This window comes from Hyperolius riggenbachi, chromosome 3 (assembly GCF_040937935.1).
Source record: "Hyperolius riggenbachi isolate aHypRig1 chromosome 3, aHypRig1.pri, whole genome shotgun sequence".
In the NCBI taxonomy this organism is placed as follows: domain Eukaryota; kingdom Metazoa; phylum Chordata; class Amphibia; order Anura; family Hyperoliidae; genus Hyperolius; species Hyperolius riggenbachi.
In genome coordinates this window covers 227,464,783-227,482,261 of record NC_090648.1, presented here as the reverse complement: position 1 = coordinate 227,482,261, position 17,479 = coordinate 227,464,783, and the positions used below count along the sequence as shown (strand labels likewise).

Here is a 17,479-nt window from a genome sequence, read left to right as displayed (position 1 = left end):
TGACACCCTTGGTATCACATGTCATTAGTTAATTGATTTTATATATTTCTTTTCCCTCATTCACTTGTAAAATTTTGTTGTATCCCTTCGTCCTCTGGCAGTTACGGCACCTCCCACATCTCACAAACCCCTTCCCCTGAATCTTTGATCGTGATCCATCCCCATTGTTAGCCGTGGCTATTTTAAAGAGAACCCGAGGTGGGTTTGAAGAATGTGATCTGCATACAGCGGCTGGATCTGCCTATACAGCCCAGCCTCTGTTGCTATCCCAAACCCCCCTAAGGTCCCCCTGCACTCTGCAATCCCTCATAAATCCCTCATTAAGGCCTACTTGCTCACTTTTCTGAACACAAAGGAGGGGACCTCTGGTAGTATCTGCCTTAGTATTTTGTCACCCTTCAGAATCCCCCAATGTTTTTTGATAATCCCCTTTACACATCCTATTTGCGAGTTGTACTTCAAATTTAATCTCATTGAAAAATCCCCTGTATCCTCCTTTTGTTTTTTGCTCCAATAGTAGTTTCCTATCCATTGTTTCCACTTCCTGTCTCACTTTCTCCAGAGCATCCCTCTCATATCCCTTCTTCTCCACAAACTGTTCAGACATCCTTTCGGCCTCTTTTATATATTGTGCCTCTTCTGTGCAATTCCGCTTAAGTCTCATAAATTGGCCTTTAGGGATGTTCTCCAACCATACCGGTAAATGGCAACTATTGGCCAGGATGTATCCATTCACATTGGTCGTTTTTCTATAAGTTTTAGTTTTCAAATCTGTCCCCTCTATGTATATGGATACATCCAAAAAATTGACTTCATTCTTGCTTATTTCAGCTGTAAATTTTAGCCCCACAATCATTAATATTTATTTTCTCAACATAATTACTCAGAGCATCCTCAGTGCCCCTCCAGACCAGCAGGACATCGTCTATGAATCTTTTCTAGAGGACCAGGTCCGCGCCCGGTCCCTCATGCCCAATGGGCCATGAATAAATTAGCATACCTGGTCCCCATCGCCGTCCCGCTCGTCTAGAGGTAACTATCCCCCCCTATATTCAAAATGATTATGTGTTAGTACATACAGAATTGCATCCTTAATAAATTGTTTCTCTTAGGCCTTACAGCCGTTTCGCAGGATAACCTGCTTCTTCAGAGGCAAGATAGTTACAAATTTGTGGCAAATAACAAACGTTATATATACACATAAAGATAGCGTAGATCAGGTCTTACCCGCCGCTTCCAGGTCCTCCCACTGCCGAGCGCGCGTCCCTAGTGAGGCGCCGCCCCGAGCCGGGCCGTCCGTTTGCGAGGGAGAGACACGCCCCCTTGACTGGGAGCGTGTATCGGGATTTCCCCGTACGTCACATGACAGCCGTCATGTGACCACAAAGACTTACGTCACTTCCCTCTTTTACTGATAGGTCGCCGGTATATGTGAGAGGTTGGAGCGTAGTAGCGTAGCCTAGCAACCAGGCACGCTGGTAAGACCTGAAACGAAAAATTGAGAAAATACATACATTTAAAAACAATTAAAATCACTGAAGCTAACAACCTAAAAGGAAACAATTGGTTATGAGTTATGATGTTGATTATATATCCATAATGGCTGAGATCGTAGCCTAAATAGGGGAGAGAGGTGTTGAGAACCCTAACCAACCAAAAAGTTACAGGAAGTAGGTAGAACTAGGATTCATTCCTTACGCCCCTGAACAGCCAGGAGATAAAAGCCAGGGCATGGGCAAATAAATGGGATAAAAGAGGGGAGGTTAACATCAACCATTGGCAAACAGGATATTGCATTACATTACTAGATATCATGTACCCGTATATATATATGTCTTTCATCCTGCCATTATGTCTATAATAGAATGAAGGGGGAATAAATAAGTTATTTCAGAAAGGGAGCTGCAACTCTTTTGGACAGTAGCTACCCTCAAGAAATATGATGACAAACAAATAGCAGCAAGAGGTTTTCGAAAATATAGTGAAGCTATCGAATATCAGGACGATGTCGAATTTATGGAAATTTGGAAGAACCAACAATTGGATAATGCATTGAAGTTACAGAAGATTGTCCTTAATCGCAGTGAAAAAGAATACAACAAGATATCAGAGGAGTTAACAGGGTGCAAACAAGAACTTACCTTACTAACCACGAATACCCAATACACAGAGATCGTAAACAAAGTCGATTCTCGATTGGGTCCACTTCAGGATAACATCAAAGAGAGGAAGTTAAGGAAGTTCAGGAGAGATCAGGAGGATTTTCGAACAGGTCATATCTTTGACTGGGGCCAAACAGGGGGTCAATCGATAAAAAGGACCCCTGTAAGAGGAAGGAGTCATCAAAAAAGGAGAAAGCAATCCGGTTATTGGACAACTGATTCTGGAACGGAATCGAGCCCGGACAGGGCAATTACTCCTACTAGACCCAAGCCCGCAACTCCTCAACCATGTGCCGGGGCCCCTTTGGGAGAAGGACCAGGAGGGGCTGGAGGAAGCCCAGACAGACCTCCATCGAAGAAAGTGAGATGGCATCAACAAACCTCTGGTCGGAGGTACTGGAGGAAGAAGTAGGAATACTCAAGGATGATCTTCAGATCATCAATATATCAGGTATCCAGTTGCCAGAGGGTTGTGACACACTTTTGAAGAAGGGTCTGGGATTTTCCATCAACTGCGAATTTGATAGGTTCAGATTTGAGGTGGACTGGTACAAAGCAGTGAGACGGTTAAACATATCCACCTTTCAGAGCCGAATGTCTGACCATGGTCAATCTACATCCAATCAAGTTGGAGAATTGGGCTTCACCCCTTCCTCTACGGATTTACAAGCATTACGGGATTTAACTGATTTGTGGAAGGAAAGCCACGGTGAGGACCAGGAATGTGAACTCCTGGAGGACCGTGGATCCCTTTTTATCCCATGCAAGTCCACTAGGGATTTCCCTGTGACCCCGGGATCTGATCTTGAAGCATTTGATATGAAGACAAGGGAGGAACTTAAAGCCCTGATATACCCAAAGAGTGTGGCCAATTTGACTCGACAGGAAACGATTGCACTCAAATGGTTGAGTGAGAACCCCCAGGTCATAGTTGAAAAGGCTGACAAGGGGGGTAACTTGGTCCTAATGTCTAGAGAATATTATCTGAAGGAAGGCATTAGACAATTGGAAGGCCCAGAAGGTTTCTACGAAAAGCTGAGGGGGGACCCTACCCACCAATATAAGAATATCTTAAGAACCCTACTCAGACAGGGGGTGGAAAGGGGCTGGCTTACTAAAAAATTGGGAGAAGGTTTGTTCTCAGAGTTCCCAAATAAACCGGTTTGGTATTTCTTACCCAAGGTTCATAAAAACCTAGAACAGCCTCCGGGTCGCCCAATTGTGTCTGCCAGGGGGTCGATCACTGAGCCGTTGTCCAGATATCTTGATTTCTTGCTAAGACCCCATTTAGAGGAAGTTCCATCTTACCTGGCAGACACATTGGCGGTACTAAGGTTGTTACCATCTATCGATTGGAAAGATCACTATAGATTAGTGTCAATCGATGTTGAAAGTCTATATACACGTATCCCCCAAAGTTTGGGGGTTGAAGTGATTAAATCCCTCTTAATCAATAAGGGGAAGGATTCTGATTGGGTGGAATATATTGGTGAATGTCTATTATATGTTCTTACTCACAATGCTTTTCTCTTTAATGACAGGTGGTGTAGACAGGCCTCGGGCGTTGCTATGGGGACCTCGGTAGCACCAACATTTGCAAATCTGTTTTTAGCATATTGGGAGGACCAATGTGTCTATAGCCGAGATAACCCATATCGCAATGCGATTATATCCTGGCATCGTTACATGGACGATGTGCTCCTGATTTGGAATGGGAGTGAATCCCTTTTCCATGCTTTTGTTGATTGGCTGTGTGTCAACAGTCTGAATATGCGATTTACTGGCGTATGGGGGGGTACGAGTTTGGAGTTTCTGGATCTGGTCATCTTTGTGGATGAGGGGCGTCTCTTATCCAGGGGCTTCAGAAAGGCCACATCCACTAACTCCATTCTAGCTTACAACAGCTATCACCCCCGCCACGTGGTGGATGGCATCCCATATGGCCAATTTCTTCGCTTAAAAAGAAACAACAGCAAACAGGAGGACTTCGTCCTCCAGAGTAGGGAGCTGGGATATAGGTTGCTGGCCCGGGGCTACCCTCTCCCTTTGTTGATAAAAGCCTTTAACAAGGCAGACAGCCAGAGGAGAGAGGATGTCTTGAGAAGGAGTAAGAATAAGAAAAAGAAAAAAGACATTGGGAACAATTTCAGCCATGAGAAGAACAATATCCCCCTGATTTTTGATTTTTCACCTATGGCCAAAAGGATTTGTAGTGCCATTTCCCACAATTGGGCGGAATTACGTAGTCGTCGCGAGTGGGAAAATCGTCTCACTGAGAGACCTTTAGTGACCTTTCGCCGCGCCCCCACGATTGGTGATTGCCTGGTCAGGAGTGAATTTAGGGGTCAAAAAGAACCCGATTGGCTCACCAGGGCAAGACCCAAGGGGAACTTCCGGTGTCATAACTGCTGTCACTGTCATCAGTTCTGGCCATGTAAGAGTATCCAATTGGGGGGCCTTACAGTTCAGATTAAGGACTGCATACATTGCGGTACGGAATTTGCTGTATATGTGGTGTTTTGCCCATGTATGAGGTTCTACATAGGCAAGACTACCCGCCCCATAAAGACGCGTTTTCAAGAGCACTACAAATCTATCCAAACGGGTAAAGGGGCAGGGAGGTTAATTGCCCATGTTAGAGAATGCCATGCAGGCAATGCAGATTGCTTGAGATTTTGCGGGTTAAAAGTGGTCTCCCCTCCACATAGGGGAGGTTGCAGGGATCAATCCCTACGTAGAGAAGAAGCTCGTTTGATTTCCCTTACGGAAGCTTGTGGTAGGATGGGTTTAAATGAAAGGAATGAATTGTGGTGTTTCTTAGATGAACATTAACTTATTTATTCCCCCTTCATTCTATTATAGACATAATGGCAGGATGAAAGACATATATATATACGGGTACATGATATCTAGTAATGTAATGCAATATCCTGTTTGCCAATGGTTGATGTTAACCTCCCCTCTTTTATCCCATTTATTTGCCCATGCCCTGGCTTTTATCTCCTGGCTGTTCAGGGGCGTAAGGAATGAATCCTAGTTCTACCTACTTCCTGTAACTTTTTGGTTGGTTAGGGTTCTCAACACCTCTCTCCCCTATTTAGGCTACGATCTCAGCCATTATGGATATATAATCAACATTATAACTCATAACCAATTGTTTCCTTTTAGGTTGTTAGCTTCAGTGATTTTAATTGTTTTTAAATGTATGTATTTTCTCAATTTTTCGTTTCAGGTCTTACCAGCGTGCCTGGTTGCTAGGCTACGCTACTACGCTCCAACCTCTCACATATACCGGCGACCTATCAGTAAAAGAGGGAAGTGACATAAGTCTTTGTGGTCACATGACGGCTGTCATGTGACGTACGGGGAAATCCCGATACACGCTCCCAGTCAAGGGGGCGTGTCTCTCCCTCGCAAACGGACGGCCCGGCTCGGGGCGGCGCCTCACTAGGGACGCGCGCTCGGCAGTGGGAGGACCTGGAAGCGGCGGGTAAGACCTGATCTACGCTATCTTTATGTGTATATATAACGTTTGTTATTTGCCACAAATTTGTAACTATCTTGCCTCTGAAGAAGCAGGTTATCCTGCGAAACGGCTGTAAGGCCTAAGATATATGTATATGTTTGGAAGGTGTCGGGAACTAAATAAAGGGTGACTGCAAATCATTGGTGCCCGGAACCCTGGTTTTCTCTTATGCACATTGATCTACTTTGGCTGGAGGCACATTGGTGCTGCACCCAAGGCTCCCGACCTGCCGGTCTAAGCATTTGGTGCCGGTTGCTTACATCTCTTTTGATACACAATAAATTGTTTCTGCTCGCATTGTAATGATTCATCTAGATTCAGAAAATATTCAATTGCCTCTATACCTTTACTATGTTCAATAATGGTATATAATGAGGTGACATTTTCTGTCTATTGTGAGTTGGATTCTTCCACTTGTGAAATTCTCAAAGGTGCGTGGCAACTGTCCCATTGACCTTTAAACCTCTTAATAATATTTTTGGCTGTTATCACAGGAACATCATGTTTTAACATGTTCAGTGTGAGGCATATGATGGTACCAAGCATCACAACTTTGTTGCACAACTAGAGACGTCACACAGATTAAAAGGGAAAAAAAATAGTTTAAAAAGTTTTCTAATCCTATGATCTTGGGAAAGTTGCTTTTTATTTAACCATCCTCCTTTATTTTATCCTCGACTGTATATTACATGTTTCTAATGCTGCATACACACTTGAGATAACAGTCTTTGGAAAATGAAAGATCACAGACCAATTTTACCCCCTTCCATGTAGTATGAGAGCCATACTCTACACAGTCTATTCTATGGAGCTGCACTCCCCATCAGATAAAATCTTTGCAAGATGCTGCACACAAAGATGCCCGTACACACTCAAAAGATCATTATCTGCAAAAGATCTGTTCCTGCAAAAGATCCATTCCATGCAAAATGCATTATAGTCTATGAGATCTGCAGATCATCATACACACTTGGTTTAACAGACTTCATCTGCATATCTGGCAATCATCTGCAGATCTGAAAATCCACCCTGTTGAATCTGATCTGCAGATGATTGTCTGTTAAACCAAGTGTGTATGATGATCTGCAGATCTCATAGACTATAATGCATTTTGCATGGAATGGATCTTTTGCAGGAACAGATCTTTTGCAGATAATGATCTTTTGAGTGTGTACGGGCATCTGTGTGTGCAGCATCCTGCAAAGATTTTATTTGTTGGGGAGTGCAGCTCCATAGAATAGACTGTGTAGGTATGGCTCTCATACTACATGGAAGGGGGTAAAATTGGTCTGTGATCTTTCATTTTCCAAAGACTTTTATCTCAAGTGTGTATGAAGCATTATGCAAGCATTAATTAACATTCAGGTTTCTAAATAATCATCTTTCCCTGTAATTTTCTCCCTCAGACATAGTACAAGTCAAAGTCAAACTTAAGTCAGGCCTTTGTGCATGACTGACTCTATTTATCATTATAGGCACATAATGGCATGACATAAATAAGATGCATAAGAATAAGTAACACAATGAATTTTATAGTACCGGTATAAAGTACTCTGCAAAAGGACTTGGTTCTATATTTTGTTATATGTGTAAGCATTTTGTTATCACTCTATATGAGTCTATAATTAGCTAGTTTAACCATCATATCTCATTTTTATGTCTTTATATTTCATGCAACCTATAGTCTCTATTGATTTGAACATAATGTCATCCACAGGTAACTTGTAAATCCATGTAGATTAGACGGTTCACTGGAAAAGTACATTGCATAATGTAATTTCCTGTTTTTTAGTATTTTGTTCTCTCCTTATTCTGTCAATAAATTAGATAACGGTTATGTGAAAGGTTTTTATTACGTTTGAACTATGGAATATATGCCAGACAGAAAACTCGCTGTTTTGATCTTCCAGATCCATAGAGGACATGAATATACAGGAAGTTACCACAGTCAGACTTTTGTTGACTTACTTTCTTTTTTGTGAGGCCTGGAACCCACTAGAGCGTTTTTTTTAGTGTTTAGGGAGCGCTTTCAAACGCTAGCGATTTTCCTACACGCTCTGCCAATGTAAATGGATGAGACGGATTCCACTAGAGCGATTGCGATAAAGGACAGGCAGCATTTTGGAAGCTTTTCCATTCTAATTAATTGTATAGGAGCAGGGAAATCGCTCCCAAAATCGCTGGCAAAACGCTATCACAAATCACTAGCGATTGCGATAGCGCTTTGTCCTTTGTAGCGCGTTCCAGGCCTGAATGGGGGAAGGTGTTCTATGACCTGTTCTTTGATTACCTATGGAAGCTGATGTTTAGTGTCAAAAGAGCGCAGAGAGAATATCATGTAGGATCTAAAGTAAACACCAACATGTAATTATAGGCTGTTTCATTTTAGCATGCCTTCAATGAAAGCTATACAATCTCATTTCTGCGAATGGAAACACACTTTAAAGGACATCTGAACTGAGAGGGAAATGGAGGCTGACATATTTATTTCCTTTTAAACAATGCACATTGCCTAGCTTCCATGCTGATCCTCTGTCTCTAATACATTTAGTCATAGATACTGCTGCAGCCAGCAGGATGCCAGGCAACTGGTATTGGTTAACCTCCTCGGCGTTCTATTGAGATCGCCAGGGAGGCTGCGGGAGGGTTTTTTTTTAATTAAAAAAAAACTATTTCATGCAGCCAACTGAAAGTTGGCTGCATGAAAGCCCACTAGAGGGCGCTCCGGAGGCGTTCTTCCGATCGCCTCCGGCGCCCATAATAAACAAGGAAGGCCGCAATGAGCGGCCTTCCTTGTTTTGCTTAGATCGTCGCCATGGCGACGAGCGGAGTGACGTCATGGACGTCAGCCGACGTCCTGACGTCAGCCGCCTCCGATCCAGCCCTTAGCGCTGGCCGGAACTTTTTGTTCCGGCTGCGCAGGGCTCAGGCGGCTAGGGGGGCCCTCTTTCGCCGCTGCTCGCGGCGAATCGCCGCAGAGCGGCGGCGATCAGGCAGCACACGCGGCTGGCAAAGTGCCGGCTGCGTGTGCTGCACTTTATTTGATAAAAATCGGCCCAGCAGGGCCTGAGCGGCAGCCTCCGGCGGTGATGGACGAGCTGAGCTCGTCCATACCGCTCAGGAGGTTAAAAGGAATAAATATAGCAGCCTCCATATCCCTCTCACTTCAGGTGATTGGATAGTGCACTGCTAAAGGGTGCTCCCTTTTATGTAGAGTTCTAGCATTTCACCAGGATTCAAATACCGGCTGAAGCTAGTACACAAAACAGTAAGGAATCTTTGGGTAATGCTTTTGGTAGTCCATGGAAAGCGCCCTACGTGGCTGCTTTCAGTCAACTAGGAGAAAAGCATGGTATATGTTTTGACTTGTCTACTAAAGCAGCAATATCTTTGACTGAGCAGAAAGCTTATTTAATGTTTGACTTTTCAGCATGCTTTATGGAGTTCTTGCACTCACAAAAAGATGACTGTGATGGAAGCCCTAAGTTTGCTGGATGACCTGGTAGATGAATCTGATCCTGATGTGGATTTCCCAAACTCCTTCCATGCATACCAAACAGCAGAAGGTATCCGCAAGGCTCATCCTGACAAAGGTACATGCATAAGATACGCAGTATCATTTATCCAGAAAATATCCCACGACAGCTAATGTAAAAAAAAATACAAGCATTGTAAATCCAGGAGTGTTGCTAGGATCCTGGAAGACGTGGGGACATAATTTGCCACCCACTGGAGGGGACACACGTGGCAGGCATAGGGCATTGATATGTACAGAACTCCTTAGTCACAATAACCAATGTTTGCTAATGTATTTTTGCCTGATGAAGTGGTCAGTAGAACAGTGAAACACTGTTAAGGTACCCATTAACGGTACAATTTTTTCACCAAATGCGATCTTTCAATACAATTTTAATGATCAATTTGTATAGAGAATTCACCATTTATGAAGGCAATCGATAAGGAATGATTCTTTAGTCGATTGCTAGATAGGATAAAAATCAAGCCGAAAGTTGAATTTTATGATCGAATTTGAAGAAAGAATCATTCAGTAAATGTGAACAATCGATAATTGCTTTCCGATTAGTTATGATCATTCAAATTGCATCAAAAGATCGTATCTGATGAAAAAATTATAATGTTAATGGGCACCTTTAGACTTGTTTAACACCATCAATCAAACACTCACTCCATAATTAATTATTCTTATACTTTATAGATGTATCTCATATATCATAGCTGTTTGTTTAACCACTTCGCATCCAGATCTTGTTTCCCGCTTATGGACCAGAGCAGTTTTGACATTTTAGCTATGTCCTAATTTAATCAGCAAGAGCGTTATCCCTACTTATGAAATCTAAATGAAATATATATTGTTTTTTAAAAGACTAACTAGGCTTTCATTGTATGGTATTTTTCCCTCTAGCAATTTTCGTTTCTATGCATTTTAATAGAAAACAGTGGGACAAAAATAGAAAAAACACATTATTTCTCAGTTTTACCAATTCCAGTTTAAAAAATAAAAAGCGGTATTGTAGATAAAAAACACAAATTTTGTTTGGCTATTTCTACTGCTCATCACAAAGCTTAAATTACGTTCCTGTCACGTTCATGGTGAAGATATTTGATTCTGAAATAATGCTACAGTATGTATTTTTCACTACGAACTGAGAAAAAAAAATATTTTTAATGGTAAACATCAAGCTTATTGGCTCAGGGAACGTATATTTGCTTTCACCAATTAGTGCTGCAGCAGATAGTGCCGGAGGTTTTGCACTGGAGCAAGCCCAATTATGCACAGCTGTGCTTCTGCTACAAGACATATATCTACGACCTTGTGGCTTACATGAAGTCACAGAGGATGTAGATATACAGTACTGGTGGCAGGGGCATAGCAATAGGGGATGCAGAGGTAGCGACCGCATCGGGGCCCTTGGGCCAGAGGGGCCCCGAAGGGCCCTCCCTCAACTACAGTATTAGCTTACTATTGGGCCTGTGCTCATAATAATCACTTCTATAGATACTTTGAATAGTGTTAATCATTAACAAGCTGTTCCCCATCCCCTTCTTGCACCTCTGACACTGTAGTTGCCATTGGCAGGTTTTGGTGCGCCGTATCAATTGTTATGTATAGAGTGCTTGGGGGGCCCCAATGTAAAACTTGCATCGGGGCCCACAGCTCCTTAGCTACGCCACTGACTGGTGGAAAAATTGGTTAAAAAACTATATACAGTTTGTTCTGTCTGCTGAAAAATTCATATTTTTTTCTGACTGTTTTGGACATTTTTTCCCTTGACATCCAGACCTGCCCACATAAGATAGCACTTCTTGCATACATAACCGAACGTGCTTGTGGAGTTTCAGCACTTACTGGACAGTCTTTATTAGGGATGGCAATGCTAAGGAGAACTCATGGAAAAGCATGTGATCAGTTTGATCAGCTGATCAAACTGATCACATGCTTTCCCATGTGTTCTCCTAAGCATTGCCATCCTTAGTCTGCATAACTGATAGACATTGGACGTTATTCTCAGATTGTGATTTTCTATGGCACCTGTTTTCAAAACTTTTTATTAAGTGGAATTGCATACATTATATAATGCAGGATATAATATGCTTTTACCTACCACTTGTTTTCAATGTAAATAGAGAAAAGAAAAGTAGCAAAAATCTTTCGCTTGCTTATATTTTTACAGCAAGCTAACAAAATCTACTACTAAAAAGAGAGAACAATACTTCTAACCTATTTTCTCTCCCTTAGACTGGTTCCAGTTGGTTGGCCTGTTGCATGATATTGGAAAGATTCTGGCCCTGGATAATGAGCCACAGGTACCTAAAAGAAAATGCACATCTTTCTCTCATGTTGCTGTCCCAGAATTCCGGTCAGTGTAGAATCTGACCATATCAAGCCCCACGTGGCTAGTCTGACTGTATACATTGAAGGAAGTGCGCTTATTGGCTAACACACAGATTCATAATACTTATATTAGTTGTAAATTAGTTGCAAATAGTATTAGTTTATGAATAAGAAATATATATGGTAGATCATCTCCCCTGTGTTTGAAGAATACACTAATATGTCAATAAAATGTAGATAGCAAAATATTAATTTTGGAAGTGTATAGCAAAGGTATACTATGATGGAATGAAAGTGGAGCTGAGTGGTGAACACAGTGATCTGTTTCCTTGCAGTGGGCTGTTGTTGGAGATACGTTTCCAGTGGGCTGCAAGTTTCAGAAGTCTATAGTGTTTAGCGACACAACATTCAAAGATAACCCAGACACAAACCATCCAGTGTACAGGTCAGTATAAAACACAAAGCATTCATGTTATTACTACACTGTTCTTAAAAGGAACCTGAAGTAAGGGGAGTATGGAGGCTGCCATCTTTATTCTTTTTGTTTTTTGTCATGATAATCTTTGAATTTAGTAGTGCCTGTGTCACACTTGGAACAAGCATGCAGACAGTGCAGTTACAATTGAATCAAAGGGAGAGCACCTGATCTGCATAATGGATAGTGTAGTGCAGGTGCTCCCATATACTGCTGCAAAACAGACTGTTGACACTGCTGCCAGAGGCTGCTACTCCACAGATAGGTACAAGAGAAATCCATGTCAGCCTGCCAACAATGGAATCCTTCAGACTAGTAGTGGTATATTAGGACCAGCACTCTTCTACACTCACCAAGTGCTCAACAACACAACATGGTGTCTATTATAACATAAAGCCTAAAGCGCTGTCGATGCACTTTAAATTGCTGGAAGAATTTTATTAAGACATGAAAAATCAAATTGGAAACAAATACATTGTAAGCAACAGGAGTCCATCAGATACAATTACGTATATCATGCACATAAAGTGCTAGGCGCAATAATGTGTTAGCTGCAATAATATCCACTCTTCAGTTGCCAACCGGTTTCGGCCTTGCACTGTCATTAGGGGTCTCTGGAGAATATGCGAGAATGAGCGGCATTACGTAGATTTGGACTTACTGTAAACTGGTGATCTCCTGCCACATAGACACGCTGTCCAAAGCAGCTGCCATAGACTTGTATTAATGACTGCTCACTGGTTGAGAGAGGTCATGTGGTCAGTGCCCAAAGCGTCTCTGAGAACCGCAAAGGATTATGCGGTCTGTTGTGCTGATAAGTGTGGCCAAATAGGTGGATACGATGGGCTGGATGCCAATGACGTGACCTGCTAGTGTTATGCACTGCATTCTGGGAGTTGTAATGCTTTAAAGGGGAACTGAAGTAAGAGGTATACGGAGGCTGCCATATTTATTTCCTTTTAATCAATACCAGTTGCCTGGCAGCCCTGCTGATCCTCTGCCTCTAATACTATTAGCCATAGCCCCTGAACAAGCATGCAGCAGATCAGGGGCTTGATTCACAAAGCAGTGCTAACCTACTTAGCACGTCTAAAGTCTTTAGACGTGCTAACCAGAGTGCTAAGTAGGTTAGCACCGGATTTCTCAATCAGATCAGGCGCTAACTTTGCGCGCGCAAAGTTTTATGCGCGCTAAGTCCCATAGGCTTTAATGGGCACTTTGCGCGGTGCGCCTTGCGCTCTGTGCAGTGTGCGCGTAAAGTTTTACGCGCGTAAAGTTTTACGCGCAGAAAGTTTTATGCGCGAAAAGCTCGTTTAGACGTGCTAAGGGGGTTTTGACAGGCGTGCTAACAGTTAGCACCGCTTTGTGAATCAAGCCCCAGGTGTTTCAGACTTTAAAGTCAGATCTGACAAGACTAGCTGCATGCTTGTTTCTGGTTTTATGCAGATACTACTGCAGAGAAATAGACCAGGCAACTGGTATTGATTATAAGGAAATAAATATGGCAGCCTCCGTATACCTCTTACTTCAGTTCCCCTTTAATGCCTGCACTGCACAATTGCTGGGTTAATTAGAACTAGCAGCCAGAATGAACATACAGTATATACGGTAAGTAAAAATTAAAATGTCACATAGAAATAAATATCCAAATTGGAAAGCAAAATGGATACACTCAATATGCTCACTTGATAATATGAAATCACAGCAGAGCTGAAAAGTCACATATCTATAACCATATAATGCCGCAGAGGGCATGCATAAGCCTAAATAATTGTATATATCAGTCATTGTGAAAATCATGCAAAACTAATAGAAAAATTAATTCTTTCAGCAAATATGGATTATAATATTGCACAGAGCATGCACATATGGTTCATGGTTGTTTACATGCTGACTTTTAAAGAAATAAAGTGCAATTCTGGTGAAAACTGCAACTTAAGATGATATGGTTACATTTTAGAATATAAAATTAAAACTAAAGACCCTATTATATACCATAAAGCCAATGCATACAGACTATAAATTAATGTATAAATAAAGTGCAGTATGACTGAGGTACAGACACACAGTATTAAAAATAAATAGGATATGCCCTTTTCACAGTCCCTCTCATATCACAAAGAATTGGATCAAAGTCTCTTGGATGAACGCTCTGTTCATCCAAGAGACTTTGATACACATAGAAACCGAAGAGAGACATACATAGAAACCGAATTAGGCCTCTTAATTAGATAAAGCATCTTAAATCACTTAATTGAATGACATGGATACAAGGATTTGAATAGGAACATTGTGGTAGTAAAGTCTTATGTGTTTGAAGTCCAGGCGCCATCTAATGGTTAAAATGTATAATACCTATTTGGTAAATTAGTGTTACAGAAAACCCAGCGAGCTCATGGTGAACCAGATCTCCCAGAAGTGTGTAAGGGGCTACAATGGACCAAAAAGCCCTTTTACTAAACAGCTATGGATAAAAAAAAAGTTTGCTTTCTTAAAACAGAACGTATTTGCAATAATTCAGGTTGGGTTACATTCTGAGATGTCTCCCGGTGCAAATCATCTCTCTGATGTCCCAGTAAGCTAAACACACCTCTAGATTCGCTGGAATGCAATGATGTGTCAGCTTGTTAAATATACAGAGACACAATAAACCAACATACAGACTGTCTATGCCATGAAGAATGTGTGTGCGTGCGTGCGTGCATTGTGCGTGTGTACTACTTTTTGAGAATCCCTCACTTAATTGTTAACTAGAGTTGTTTTTCCTGCACAGCACAGAGTACGGGATCTATGAGCCCAATTGTGGTTTGGAAGATGTCCTCATGTCTTGGGGCCATGATGGTAAATTGAACCTACTTTTCACTTTTATATTAAATAAGTTTCAATAATAGCTGCAGGAGTTCGAAATAAATGCACTGGGATGACTAAAGAGATAGTTAACTATTCCTGACTAAACCATTAAGACTAAGTTTTGTAGCTCCACTTTTGTAAATTGTTCACAAATGTTATGGACCTTGTAGGCTGCTATTGCTCATTATCCCCATGTCAGTGGTCTCCCAGTCCCTGGATTATAAAAGCTTACTTAGAAGCTTACTTGCGGCTGATAGGGCCAGGGGCGGGGTTGGAGGTGACGGCGCTACACTCTCATATTAGAAATGTATTTAGGTCCTATTTCTGGTATACTGGGCAACCTGATGGGCACATGCATGTATGGTGCAATGCTGCCAATCACACTGTCCAGCCTGCACACTTTTATTCAAGTGTCTGAATCTCTTACATTCATAACTCAAGGTCATTATTTTTCTGGTATTATGATCACTGCATAATATAATTTTTTACTTAGATTTTTTTTTTTTTTTTTTTTTATGCTTTATCTTTCACTGTTTGACAGAATACTTGTATCGAGTTCTGAAGTTCAACCAGTGCACCATTCCAGAAGAGGTGAGAACATGGCAAAGTGCATACATTCTCCAAGCATTATGGTTTCAACTGCAGTCATGTAATGGGCTGAAATCTGAAACCAAAAAAGGGCCCCCACTGATTTAAAATTCAGACTGAGCAGACATGACACGTTCTTTTCTAATTTAAGGGACCACTATCGAGAAAAAAAGTAGGCAGTTAAAATCTGACAAAACCAACAGGTTTTGGGCCAGTCCATCGCCTCATGGGGGATTCTCAGGGTTTTCTTTGTTTTCAACAGCATGAACACAAAGAAAACCCTGAGAATCCCCCATGAAGAGATGGACTGGCCTAAAACCTGTCGGTTCTGTCAGAATTTTTTCAAACGAAACAAAAGCGAGCATGCATAATTTAGCAATTAATATTGCTCTTGGAGGGTATATACAAGGGGACAAGGTCATAGACTTCAAGCTATAACTGAACAACCAAAAAGGAAAAGCAATCCCTCTATATAAATGAACAGTGGGATAATCTAGCATTCATTCAATTGGACCAAAAGTTCACGTTTGAGGTAATTAATATGTATCTTTATTGAAGCCAACTAAAATATAAAAACAATTAAAACAAAGCAAGCCGTGACCAAGTCTATACACTGGGGGCCTTATATAGGCTTGGTCACAGCTTGCTTTGTTTTTATTGTTTTTAACTGCCTACATTTTTCGTGATAGTGGTCCTTTGTATTGTATTGTAATACCAAATTTCGGTAGGTTTACATGACACTGGCATCTGCTGGTATGCAGTTATTGGACTCAAACTGTGGTGAAAATTGGTACTTTGTAGCACTGCATGGAAGGATGCTTTTGGGCAAGCTCATGGTAAGTATTGTCTCATATGTGTCCCACTTAGGATACTCTTACTGCTTTTAGAGTACAATCCTAGATGCAGGCTACTTGGCTTTGTATTCATCAAAAAATAAGTGTACTAGATAACACATTTTTAATTACGAATAGAAAGAGGAATTCTTGTTGACTTATAACTGAGCAAATTGTTAATTTGTGATTTATATCCTATCGTATAAAATATAGATTTGTTCGTAAACAAGCCTTTTCTTTGCCACTATTTACTAGAAAATGTTCACCTGTTTTAAAGAGAGCCACAAACATCTGGACCTGAAATGGGTTGAGGTGAACTGTGGCCATAGCCAATATAGCAGCTTTTGGCTACTCATGCTTACCTCCTGACTTGTTTCTTATTACGATGAGGTGGGAGCTTGGGTCAACCAGGCCCCAAACACATGCCTAATTTGCTCTTGTGGGTGACTAGCTCTGATCTGGATTGTTATTTCCTATTTATAAAAATCAGAAATCTGTTTATTTGCCAAGTACGAGTGTGTCGTGCCTGGAATTGGTTTTAGCAAAAACAGGACAACGTAGGAGATAAACATTGATTGTCCGTGACACAATGACAGCAAGAAGTGGCAGCAGCAGCAGAATTGTCAATAAGCAAAAACAATGACAGAATAATATGGAAAACAAGTATTAAGGTCTGCAGCAACTATAGATGCATCATAAGGGGGAAACGAGGGTGAGGGGCGTATGGAGAGAGTTCAAGAGTTTAACAGCTGTAGGAAAGTGTTCCTGTACCTCTTGGTGAAGATGGCCCAGAACCTCTGGCCCGATGGGAGCTGACTGAAGAAAGGGTGGCCTGGGTGTGAGGAATCGTTGGCGATCCTGATTGCTCTGGAGCATATCCTGTAATTTTGAATGAGGTCTAGTGGGGGAATGGGCTTCCCAATTATTTTCTCCACTGATCTGATGACTCTCTGAATTCTATATCTGCCGCTGGCAGAGGAGCCAGCATATCAGACAAGTTCATAGGCCATGCTGAACTTCTTTAGTTGGTTGAGATTAAAAAAAAATATATAGCAATGACTTTAGAAATATTGAATGTTATGCAGGTTAAGAAAACAGTTTAACATGCAACTATCTTACTGCATGCTTTGGTCCCTTTGAGCTAGTGTCAATGGCATTTTGGTCTTCAATTTACCATCCAGACCAGCAGTA

The 17,479-nt window shown here is 41.5% G+C and overlaps 1 protein-coding gene across 2 annotated transcripts in view; it reads left to right on the top strand.

The window, feature by feature from the left end:
* The window catches only part of MIOX (myo-inositol oxygenase), a 33,411-nt gene that overhangs the window by 6,679 nt on the left and 9,253 nt on the right, over positions 1–17,479 (top strand). For both annotated transcript variants that reach the window (XM_068272619.1, XM_068272620.1), the window contains exons 4-8: positions 9,119–9,281; positions 11,447–11,514; positions 11,878–11,987; positions 14,791–14,858; positions 15,409–15,458. In XM_068272619.1, coding sequence (XP_068128720.1) covers positions 9,119–9,281; positions 11,447–11,514; positions 11,878–11,987; positions 14,791–14,858; positions 15,409–15,458 — 459 coding nt within the window. The remainder of the gene's footprint in view (positions 1–9,118; positions 9,282–11,446; positions 11,515–11,877; positions 11,988–14,790; positions 14,859–15,408; positions 15,459–17,479) is intronic.